The following is a 12,214-nucleotide window of genomic DNA, read 5'->3' on the forward strand; positions in this document are numbered from 1 at the left end:
CTCCCTAAGCTGCATTTCCAGTCCCCTCCCTGAAGACCTGTGGCCACGTTCAGCCCAACACCCACAACCCCCGACAGGCTTTCCTCCCTGCCAAACTGTGGCACCTCATCACCATGCCTCAAGGCTGCCTGTTCCTGTGGCACAGCTGTCTCCCTTGTCCTTCCAGTCCTTGTCCCGGGCCCTCACTCTCTCCCAGGGCATCAGATAAGCCAACAGACACCGAGAGGTCCTGTCCCCAGCCAGTCCCTGCACACCCACCTCCTCTCAAGCTTCCTCCACCACAAGCAAACGTGCACCTGCAAACAAGAGCCAGCCAGCTGGTTTATGAGGCACCACAGGACCATGAATGTTAAGTAAGGCCAGAACAAAGGACACTGTGCTGACGTACAGGGGTTAGTGGAGGAGTGAGACCTGGTCTTTTCCCCTGGGAGCCATAAAGTCTTTCAGGACAAGTACAGCCTATGTGCATGAAAAACCAATGCACGTGCAAGAACTCACTGTATCATCCTTGTAACTAGTACAGTTCAGAGACCAATAATACACACATCAGGATTTTCTATGGGGCAGGTAGGCTCCCAGGGGGTCTTGTGCCCTTGAGCTCTTCTGGACAGACAAAGCATTTGCTCTGTTCTGAAAGGAAAGGAAAAAAGAAGAGAAGAGAAGAGAAGAGAAGAGAAGAGAAGAGAAGAGAAGAGAAGAGAAGAGACGAGACGAGAAGAGAAGAGAAGAGAAGAGAAGAGGGAAGGGAAGAGAAGGGAAGAGAGGAGGGGACAGGAGGGGAGGGGCGGGGATGGGAGAGAGGAGAGGAGAAGAGAGAAAAAGAGAGGAGGGGAGAGGAGAGCAGAGGAGAGGAGAGGAGAGGAAAGAAGGAAAGAAAGGCACACACATTTTAAGATCCTAGGGCTCCATTCTTTGGCCGATGTCCTGCAGCTTGGGCCTCAGAAGGAAACTGATCCCACGGCCTGAGGGTCGGCCAAGAGTCTCCTTTGAACTGGAATATATTTGTGGTCTGGTGTTGCCTTTATTTACCCAGAACATTTAATGCGCCTTTTTTCTCCATCTTTCACATCCGCTCAGAGAAGATGTTAATTTTCTGAAATTAAACACTTAGCTTGATTACTGTTTTGTTAATTGCGGCATTCAAAAACCCCTGGTGCTCCCGCCTGTTTAACATGGCTGGCGCTGTGCAAATGACAGGCACGGAGTTGGCACACCAGTGGACAGACAGCGCGTCAGAATGCCGTCCCAACCCCCCCCAGCTATGCGTTCACTCTAGTAGCTGGGGCTTGCCCACAGGGGAGGGGCAGCCCGGCTCATAGCACAGGGTCTCTGAGGGCCGTGTTTTGGGAGGACAGTGCCCCCAGGAAGTTCCAGGTCTCAGCCACATCTGGAAGAATGTTGGGGCTTAACTCCAAACCCAGCACCTGCCCAGAGATGTGTGATGAAGGGAAGACCATGGAGAGAGGGCTCAAGCTGCTCCACATGCGGACGCCTGAGCTGAGTCTAAGAAAGAGTGAGGCTCTCATTCATACATTTGCTTGATAATTTATTAATCCCTCAATAAACATTTATTGACTTCTATTATTTCAGGCATCTAGCTAGACACTGGGGAACAACAGCCACTAAGACCGGTACGGGCACGCTGTCCTGAAGATTACGGTTGTGGCTCATAGAGCTGACATTTGCCGGAGCAGCATGGGGCAGACACGTCACCAGAAACCCTCCTCCCTCCCACCTCTTTTGCCAAGGCCATGGGGCAAACAGCAACTAGCTCATGATCCAACTAGATGTTCCCTCCGTGAGGTTCCCTCTAGGAGGAGGGTTATTGCAATGTCATTTGGACTTGGGATAGGGTAAGAAACTTGCTACAATCTCACTACCAGCAGCCTGTCCCATTTGCACTCAACAAAGCACGAACTTGCAGTGCCCAGCCCAAGCTGGAGTCCAGTGAGCAAATGAGGCCCAGGCCGCATAGGGCTTCCTAGTCATCCCGCCCTGGAGGCAGAGCAGGGCATTCTCAGCTGTTCCCCAGCTGTCAGCAGCATCAGCAGGCATTGCCCAGGACCGGAAACACGGAGAATACCCACACGCGAGCACTGCACGGTCCAGCACGTGTTATCTGTCCACAAGAAGCCCAAACTGGTCAGTTACTGAGCTGTGAAATAGACCACCCAACACTGTCAGTGTTCAGCCTAGCCACTACAGACTGAGGTGTTCTCTCTCAATGTGACCACCTTCCAACTTTCGGAAAGTGAGGTTGGCACCACAGCAGGCTGTGGGACCAAGAGCCCAGCTGACAGGTCCCTAGTGTTGCTTCCCAGCTAGTTGTCTGCTCCCTTGTGACTTGTCTGGGCCCGTGACCCCAGTCCCGGTGAGTGCTGTGGTCTAGAATGTGAGCTCCGCAAGGCACAGATTTGTGTCTGTGTTGTCTGCTCCCGTGTTCCTGGTGCTTTGAGCAGCGCATGACGCACAGAAAGCCTCAATAAATATTTGTTGAGAAAGAGAACAGACGGGAGCCCCTAGAAGCAGGAACCCGTGAGTCAGGCTGTGGAAAGCAGTCACAAAGACTGTGCTGGATGAATGAACTCATTCCCAAAGTTAGAGTGCTTAACTCAATAAATAAACCCCTTTGAGTACGGCTGAATCTCACTGTGCTCCTTTGAGTGGATTGGGCTGCTGGCATCGTCCAAAGATCATTCCCTTCAGTTTTCTTTTCAGGTTTTTTTGATTTTGATTTTTTTTTTTCAGTTTTTCCCTTTCAGAGGAGGGAGATACCTGGTCGGCCAGCTATCACCACACCCAGAGAAACATCTCTGTACTAACTCCGATGTAGGGACTGAAGGATCCTGGCAAGTACTTCTCAAGGTTCCCCATGCCTAGCACGGTGTGGTCCCTTCCTCCTGGAGCTGGGGTAAGTGAGAAAGGCTGATTTCCCCTAGAGCTCACCGTCTCGTGGAGAGCCCCAAGGTTGAGGAGGGTGGAAGCCAGGACTTGGATCAAGTACAGTATCATCAGCTCAATACACAACACACCGCAGTTGGCAAACACGGCCCGGACCTTTCTGAGACCACTTAAAATTTCCTTCTCAGTGTCAGGGCTTAAGAAACAATAAAAACAACTTTTTTGGAATTAACAATGGGAAGAAAGCAGTGAAATTAACTATGAAATTGAATTAAGGACAGTGAAAATTTCATTTACTTAAGGTTTTTAAACTCTTCTTTATTAATTTGAATGAAAGTTTTCTTTAAAGTCATCCCCGTCTTTTTAAAGTTCTGACTCAATCTTTTCTCTACTTTGGAGCAAATTTCGCCTGCTAATTTCCAATGAGACCAGCCCCTAAAAATGAACTGGTTTCAGCATATGGATCTTAACACTCCAAATTTCTACAGGCAGCACTGTAATATTGTTTTAATATTTAATTTTGAGATTTACATAATATCTTTCCTCCAAAGAGCTCGATATATTGCAATATCATAAAATTCCTTTTCATATTCAAAGATTATTCTTTATGCATGCAAATACTATATTTAACCAAGGAATAATGCAAATTAGGTGATGTGTTCAGAAGAATTGGTGGTCTAGGTAATTCTTTTGTAGGAAAAGTAGCATCTCTGAGCGACTTTAATTGTCTAGGAGCTTCAAAAACACCTTAAAAATGGACAAACTATAGGGGCTTATGACCATTAATGGAAGTAATGCAGTATCTTTGAAACAAAATTAAGTTATGGGTTGTGTCTGCGGGCACAGTGAATATGTTAATATCCCACATGCAGTAGGCACAGGGGCCACACGGGGACCAGGGGTAACACACATGTCAGATATAAGTAAGGTTGATGTGTTCATAAAAGTGAGAGGGCAAGTGCTGCTTCTCTGGACACACGAGGAGGAAAGACGGACGGGCTCCTCTGAGCAGCGGGATCAGCCTGGCGCAAGTCCACAGCTCTGGTCCCAGTGCCCTCATCAACTCCCTGGGACTTTGCCGCTAGCCCTTCTGGTGCCCACTCCTCCCTTGGAGAATGGACAAACCGATCCCTGTCATCTATCTAATGGGGATGACATCAGTCCCCAACAAAGAGATGGAGGGGCCTCGGAAAGAAACAGCTTTGGAAGAGAGTCCAGCAAACTGCTGTCTGGCTCAGAAATGAGGCTCACCCCCCAGTCCATAGCCTGGTTCACAAAGTGAGTTTCTGTCCCATCTCATTTGCTTGTCACAACAGCTCTAGGAAGCAGGGCTCATGACTCCCATGTGACAGTTGAGAAAGAAGGGGTCATGGCAGTTCAGTGAACTTGCACGAGTCCTGTGAAGAGCAGAGAGGGGGCCCAATGGCAGGGTCCCTCGCTCTACCTCTCTGCTGCACTGGACCCACGCGGTGAGCAAGGTGGGGGCACCTGGGTGGCTCAGTCAGTGAAGCCTCTGTCTTCAGCTCAGGTCATGATCCCAGGGTCCTGGGATCGAGTCCTGCATGGGGTTCCCTGCTCAGCACGGAGCCTGCTTCTCCCTCTGCCCATCCTCCCTGCTCATGCTCTCTCTTGCTTTCTTTCTCTCAAATAAATAAATAATCTTTAAAAAAGAAAAAAAAAGAAAAGAGGTGAGAAACATGACTGCCCCACAGTGGAATAAGGCTAGACCAACACAGTCCTCTTGCCATTCAGGTTTGGATAAATCAGATTACCCTCTGAATCGGAAGTTACAAACCACAGCCGATAGGCCAAATCCAGTATTGGATGTATTTGGCTCTCAAGTGCTTTAAAATTTCCTAATTAGTTGCCAACATTTTATTATTTATTCATTTATTCCTTAAAGATTTTATTTATTTATTTATCAGAAAGAGAGAAGGAACAAGCAAGGGGAGCGGGAGGCAGAGGGAGAAGCAAACTCCCCACTGAGCAGGGAGCCTGACATGGGGCTCTCTCCCAGGACCCCAAGATCATGACCTGAGCTGAGGGCAGAGGCTTCACTGACTGAGCCACCCAGGTGCCCCTAGTTGTCAACATTTTAAATCTAGGTTTTCAGCTTATAGGTTCTAGCAGTGTGGGGCATGGCACCACTTGTCGGAGCTGAGTGGAGGCTGGCCTGTCCACGGTTCTCTGCGGCCCTCACCACTCTCTACCGCCTGACACTTGGCCCTGCTTTGCTCCTCTCCGCTGCCTGCGTGGCCTCTTGGGCCTTTGACTGTGTTCTCTCTGGCTCAGATGGTCCCAAATTCACTGACTCTATTTTATTTTGCGGCAAGTTGATTTTTTAGATGTGCTGGTCTGATTTGTCTTATTTATTTTCCCCAAGATTTCCTCTGAGGTCCCCTTCCCCAACTCTGACATTCTGAATCTAGTTGGCAGGAAAAAGAAGTAAAGTTTGTCATTCACTTTAATTCTCTCTGACAGCCAGATGATCTGGCCATCAGTCTGAATCTGGGGCCAGGTGCCAGAGAGTGGCTGGAGGAGTCAGTGGTGATAACAGCTCTGTGCAGATCGCTTGGCCGCTGGAACAGAGAGCGTTCCACCTGATCTGGTCTATTTTAAACTCCAAGCAGCTGTATGCAGTGCAAGGCTGCATCCCCGAAGACCTCACGTAAATCTGAGCTTGCATAATTCATGACCAGCCCCGACCAAAGATGATGGACATTTTTTTTGACAGCTGAAGTAGCCCAGCTATGTGGCAATAGCTTAGAGAGAGCTTACAACTTCCCTGGTTCACCATAATGCGATTTTTGATCAGTCGGAGAATAAAATGGCCACGAATCTGAGTTTGAAACCTAGAAACATCACTGAGATGTTGAGCAGATTCTGAAAGCACTCTGGTTTCTTCCTCTGATCCACCTCAATTAGCCATGGGCTTGGGACACTGGTGCTTAAAATGGTAATAAGGAACTCAGCATGGACTTGGCACATTAGAGGTGCTCAAAATGTCAGTTTTCTGCCACTGCCTATGGGCTGGGTGAGGATCTGATCCTGTTACTCTCCAAGTGACACTATCCTTGAGTAGTCAAGACTATAGACATGACTGGGGCAGTCACAGGAGACGGAAGCCCTCTGCCTCTCAGGACCCAGGAGATCCCTCAGTGTCCCCCCAGGGATGCTTGTCTCCATGTGCCCTATGGACCAAAAGATGATTACAAAATCTCCCACAGTCTTGTGTTAGATCAGCCCTTAGGGCCAAGAAAAGCCTCTTGGTAACTCCCTCTGGTGGACTGATGCCAACCATAACCCTTTTTACTGGATACCTCAATCAGCTCAGTGAGCTGCCTGCTTCCACTGGGTGGGCCTCATGAGAGCAGTGGGAGGCAGCATCAGTGTGGCATGTCCGGGCAGCCCCGAGAAAGAAGGAGCATGACAGTCTTGGATCCGCTGGACAGTGAGAGCTGCATGCCCAGCTGCAGACATGGTCTGTAGTTTCTGACCAAAGGAAGAGCCAGCCCAGAGCAGCAAGCCAGCCTCCCAGGATCGAGTCTGCTTTTTATGAACATCAGGCTTCTGATCAAGTCCAAGACCACTTAGCAACCAACTTTGCCAAGCCCTTCTCTCATGTGACCCTCACTGACACCCACGGTCAAGCTCCAATTCACCTCGGGGATCCCGTAACAGACACATATTCATCTCCATCTCGATCCAGAGACAAGGAAAAGTCTTCTAGGTTCCGTATCACAGAGACGCGGCATGACTTATGGACTTACTGGGTCCATCCACCTCGGCCCTTCATGTAGCAGAGTGATATGGCTTTCATGATGCTCTCTACTTAGTCTCTCCTTCATCTCTTATAAAACTTGTCGCTTAGGAGCACCTGGGGTCTCAGTCGGTTAAGCATCTGACTCTTGATTTGGGCTCAGATCATGATCTCAGTGTCGTGTCATCGAGCCTGGCATCAGGCTCTGCGATGGGCATGAAGCCTGCTTAAGATTTCCCTCTTTCCCTCTCCCCCACCCCCTTCCTGCCCCCCAAAAGTGTCACTTCCCTTTGTGTTTCTCAACTTTTCTTGGACAGTACAGGCCCAAGTGTTTATTTTGGGGGATCTCCTCCTTTAAAGGAATGATCTGAAGGTTAAAAAGTTTGCATTCCCGCACAGCTCTGCCAAAGCACTGTGAAAGCGCCCACTCCTCAGAGCCCCACAGCCCACCAATCAGGACCCATGTGTCACCTTGTCATTTGTCTCGTTATAACCACATGCCACCAAGATGCACCCTTCTCTCATTGATTGTAAACTTTCTGACACCGGAATTCTAGATTCCCAAAAAGAAATCCCACCAAGACTTCGATGGGGCTGGGACTCCAAAATCAGGGAAAGTTCAGAGAAAAGGGACTGTCAGAGGAGGAACAACGGGCACGAGAAACCCACTCCTGGAGAAGCAAGTGAGTGAGGATGACGACAACTATCTTGAATGCTGGCGATGCCGGGCCCCTTGCAGGAGCCCCGATCCCTCGGCGCCTCTGCAGCCTGGGAAGGTGCAGATGGCAAGACAAGCAGATGGGCAGGTTCGGGAATAGCAGGGTAAGGAAGGGAGGGGCAGGAATCAAAGCAAACCGCTATAAGTGGCAGGTTTGTTCGCACATTCTTAGAGAGAGAGAGCAGACAGCCAAGCCCAGCATGACATGACAGCCTGGCAGGATCATTAGTCCCAGAAGCTGGGACACTAAAATATTTCAGCCAGTTTTCCGCCTTAAACTCTCCAAGGGGAACACTGCTAACAAAGGCTGCCCGTGTTCCATGCTCCACGTGATCCAGAAATTACCATCCCCTTTTCTTGGGGTAAGACAGACTGTCATAACCTTTGTCTCCATGGCGCTGGGGCTGTGGTCACCAGCTGGAGGCTTCCACACTTCCACGCCTGTTTTCTCACTGCACACGCATGCATGCAAACACGTGACCATACGCATGCATACAAACACGCACACACGAACACACACTTGCTCACGGCAGCAACGCAGCCATCTGGACAGCCACGCTCTCCTGCAACACCTTTTTTTCTCCTGAGTTCTGACAGCTTAAACCCAAGACTCATCTGCCATCAGAGACGCCTGGTAGTGAAAGAGGCAGAAGGAGCCCGAGAATGGGGAGGTGAGGAGCAGATGAGGACAGAGTAGGGAAGAGGAGGTTAAGAAGGGGGAGCTACACGGAGGGAGAGAGAGAGAGAGAGAGAAAAGGGATGTGCTTGGCTCCAGCTATTCCACTAACAAGCTGTCCTTCTACAATCTGTTGATTGAGAAAAATCCATAATTCCAAATAAGATCACAGTCCACTGCCCACGACCCCCACTGCCTATAGACTTTCCCTCTGCAGTCTTGCACCATCACCCCAGGGGGGAGATTGCTCATTTCTGTCTAACTCCCTCGGTATTTACCGCACATGCACAGTACACATGCCTCAAACGCACCCTGCTGCAGATCTGGATTGCGTGTCTACGTCCTGCAAATTCTGCAGTTAATGAGTTTTCTGGGAGGAACCGTGGTGTCCAGGTCTCACTGTATCCCATCTGTGTGTCGAACCCACAGCTTGGCACACACATCAGAGGCTAACTCACTCTCCCTTAATAAGGAGGGAGTAAATAAGGAAGGGAGTGAGTGCATGAATGGACTGGTTAGAAGGATATAAAAAGAAATAGTTTGTTGCAAGAGGTGTAAAAAGTAATAAAGAGAAAAGGTCAGAAGAGTAAGAGATACAGAAATAAAGAGGAGAGAAGCAAATGTGTTCTGAGCTGTGCATGCCACAGGGATGTATGGGCTCCCGGCAGTGATCTATCGCCAACCATGTGAGGTCTCTATCGCAGTGTAGCATTCATCTCGGCAAGCTACACAGGAGGACACGCTCTTGGATTACATAGTTTAATTGAAAAGTAACTCTAGCACATGATTTCTGAGAAGTTTCTTTCATTGGGTTTTCCGATAAAGCAGTGCTGGGGTTCTTAATACCGTGCAGGCCTTCCACCCATCCACCTACACAACCCCCACCCATCTGTCTGTCTATCTACCCCCCATCTGTCTGTCCATCGATCTTTCCAAAGGCATTTGTTGAGTCCCAGCTGAATGCAGAGTACTGGGTTCTACTCCGACTTGGATAGACCCCTCTGCTTTTGTGCTGAGCTCGAGAATATCCCTCAGAATCCAGCTCACCTCAGGGATGAAACTCTACACCTGTTTCCTCCATGGCCATCAATGCCCGTGGCCTGACCCCTTCTCTCCTGCGAGGAGACCAGAAAGCAGAATGGGTGTGGCCACAGCTTTGTTCCTTCAGAGAGAGGGACAGGGAGCCAGTCACACAGACGGACAGAAGGAGCACAGATGCCTTCAGACTTACCAGCTTGGTTCGTGGTGATGTTGACGGAGACATGCTGTGGGGGGAATGGGCTCTTGCTGGACACTCCGTTGACGGCCTGGATGTCAAAGGTGTAAGGGGTGTGGGCCCACAGGCTGCTGATGGAGACTCGGCACTCGGTCAGGCCCAGCTGCCGGGGCACAAACTCCACGTTGTCATCGCAGCGGGAGCAGCTCCGACGGTCCGCGCGGCACTTCCTACAGATGATGTTGTAGGTCACGTCATCACGCCCACCTGTCTCCCTGGGCGGGTGCCACTCCAGAATGATGGACGTCTCATTGACGATGGAGATGACATTGCGGGGGCCTGATGGGACACCTATAGGAGACAAAGAGGGGCCCAGTGAGGTCCGACAGAGGCCTCCTCCTCTAGCCTCTCTCCATGTGTCTTTGGTGTGTTCCCACCACACCGTCGTCTTGCACGCATCATCTCCTGTCCCTCAATCCCAAATTTCCACACTCCAATCCATCCCGAGAAAATGTCGTGGACAGAGATGGCAACCTGCCCCAAACTCCCCTGGGGCGACTTCTTTCAGTCATGTGTGCCAAAGGAGAGGAGATGCAAGATGTTTCAGGCCCTTTTGTTCTCAGGACAATGCCACTTCCCCTAGCCAACCTGAGTGTATAGTGTGTATAGTATATTATAATACAGTATACTATAGTATATAATATGTATGTATATTAGACACTTATTGGATTCCTGTAGAATTCAAGGGTTGAGGGACACAAGTGGCCCATCAAAAGCCCAAACAGATGCTGCACAGATCCAACAGGCATCCTGCACAAAACCCCACACAACTTGGGGTCTGTGTGGTGTATACATCGTGGGCTGTTCTTCTGGAGGACAGGCTGCCGGACCACCCGCACAGATGAATATTTACAGCGCCCAAGTTTTGGTGCTTGAAGACAAGATGCAGGGTTGGGTGGGAGCTTCATACAAGCCACCGTTTTTGACCCCACAACATAAGAAGAGCATAGGGGTTTGTTCCAGATCCTCTACTGGCTGCTTTGTACACATTTACATGGGAAGATACAATGATTAATTCAATTGTATAGAAAGGGAAACTAAAGCTGGCTGTAGCTCACGTGGTCTATAAGAATTGAAGTCAGTGTGCAGACCCATGTCCGCCTGACTCCATAGCTCACGGGCTCCATGACAGCCCTGTGCTCCCTGCTAATGAAACCAGCTATCTTTCCCTACTAAGAAAAAAGCCATCTTCCAGTCTGGTTTTCCACCTGTACGGTACTCCAAAGGTTGATGGTCAGATCTGTTCATGGATAACAGGAGATTTGAATAGACTCTCTCTCCTACAAACCAGCCAGGCTCACTGGGAGTCAAGGAGAGCAGCCCTTTCCCTCTGGACAGCTCTGTCTAGGGCTCCCCTTCATCCCGTGGCAAAGGTGGAAAAACCTCGTTAAATATGAAATTCTAGAAAGCCTGGTCCTTGGTGGAAAGGCAACCTATTTCTGAATTAGCGGCGACATTGCTGGACATTTGATGAAGTCAGAGAATCTGCCCCAAAACAGAACAGATCACAGCCCCTCCCCAGCTGAGCGCTGCCTATCCTCGATGCACCACGATGCGTATCACGGTGAAAACGAATCCTACCCAGAAGCCCCCCTTCTGAATGGTGGGTCTGCTGGAGCAGCCGCCCTGGATAGTAATGCATTCAGAATTCACGCACGTGACTGTCGCCAGCTGAACGAAGACATGTGTAAAATGGTTCATGCTGAAGACAGGAATCAAATGCCAACAAACAAAATGAGGGAATAACAACAAGGTCGGGGGGCACCAGGGAAGGATTCTGTGTTGAATCAGTCAGCAGCAAGCAGCTAGAGCAGAAAGCAAATATTAAATTGGATTCTATTAAAATGTGAAAGAAAATCAGTACTGTACTATATAAAGCCCATTAGACCTGAGCTAAAGCCCAACTTTCCTGCACGCTTGTGACAGGGCAGGATTCATGAAGCATTTCTACTGAAGTCTTGCAAATAGCATTCGAGAATGCCCCACCCATCTGTCCAGGGATAAACATCCATCACCGCTCTGCAATCAGCACGGCGGGGCTGGGAGGGTGGTGGGTTTGGCGGTGGGTGGGGCCTTACTGGGCCGGCCGGCTCCACCCCACGCTGCACTATTCGTTCACGTGCGTACTGGCCAGTGCCTGGCTTGGACACGTCTGTTTACTCAGACTGATGAGATTCGGACCTCAAGCTCCCAGTGGTCCGCGCCACCGCTCCCGGCCTACACAGAGAGCCCAGCCTCTGCCACAGGCCACCGTCTCTCATACTCATAACAGGTACGTTCATCGAGGGCTCGCTCTCTGCCGGGCGCGGGGCGAATGCGCTAACACCGTTGTCTTATTGAGTTGTTGGGACCTGGTAAGGCTCTCACTGGAGGGCAGTCTTGGGCGGTGGCGCAGGGACCCACACTGCCTGGGAGATCACCTGTGTGCATCCTACTCCATTCTGAGAGGCCCTGCTGTGGGGCAGGGGGAGGATATAGATGTAGCAGTGAGGACCCTTGCTGGTGGTCCTGAGTGGTGGAGGCTTTAGTGAGATAAACGCAGCAAGGGAGGAGCTGGCTGGGAGAGGCCTTCCCCATCCCATAATCCAGTGGTGTCCCTAGCAGCTGGGAAGACCCCAGTCAGTGCTATCCCATGTCTGCTCCCCACTTAGGAAGAAAAGCGGTGCGTTTCCAGAAAGGTTATTTTCATGTTAATTTAGAAATAGCCTTCATATGGGGCACCTGGGTGGCTCAGTGGGTTAAGCCACTGCCTTCGGCTCGGGTCGTGATCTCGGGGTCCTGGGATCGAGCCCCGCCTCGGGCTCTCTGCTCAGCGGCGAGCCTGCTTCCCTCTCTCTCTCTCTGCCTGCCTCTGTCTACTTGTGATCTCTCTCTGTCAAATAA

The 12,214-nt window shown here is 50.2% G+C and overlaps 1 protein-coding gene across 1 annotated transcript in view; it reads right to left on the bottom strand.

Annotated features, from left to right (window-relative positions):
* EPHB1 (EPH receptor B1) overlaps positions 1-12,214 on the bottom strand; it is a 424,530-nt gene that overhangs the window by 105,645 nt on the left and 306,671 nt on the right. Inside the window, exon 5 of the mRNA XM_046003565.1 lies at positions 9,287-9,622. Within this exon, the coding sequence (XP_045859521.1) occupies positions 9,287-9,622 (336 nt within the window). The remainder of the gene's footprint in view (positions 1-9,286; positions 9,623-12,214) is intronic.

This window comes from Meles meles, chromosome 4, assembly GCF_922984935.1.
Source record: "Meles meles chromosome 4, mMelMel3.1 paternal haplotype, whole genome shotgun sequence".
In the NCBI taxonomy this organism is placed as follows: domain Eukaryota; kingdom Metazoa; phylum Chordata; class Mammalia; order Carnivora; family Mustelidae; genus Meles; species Meles meles.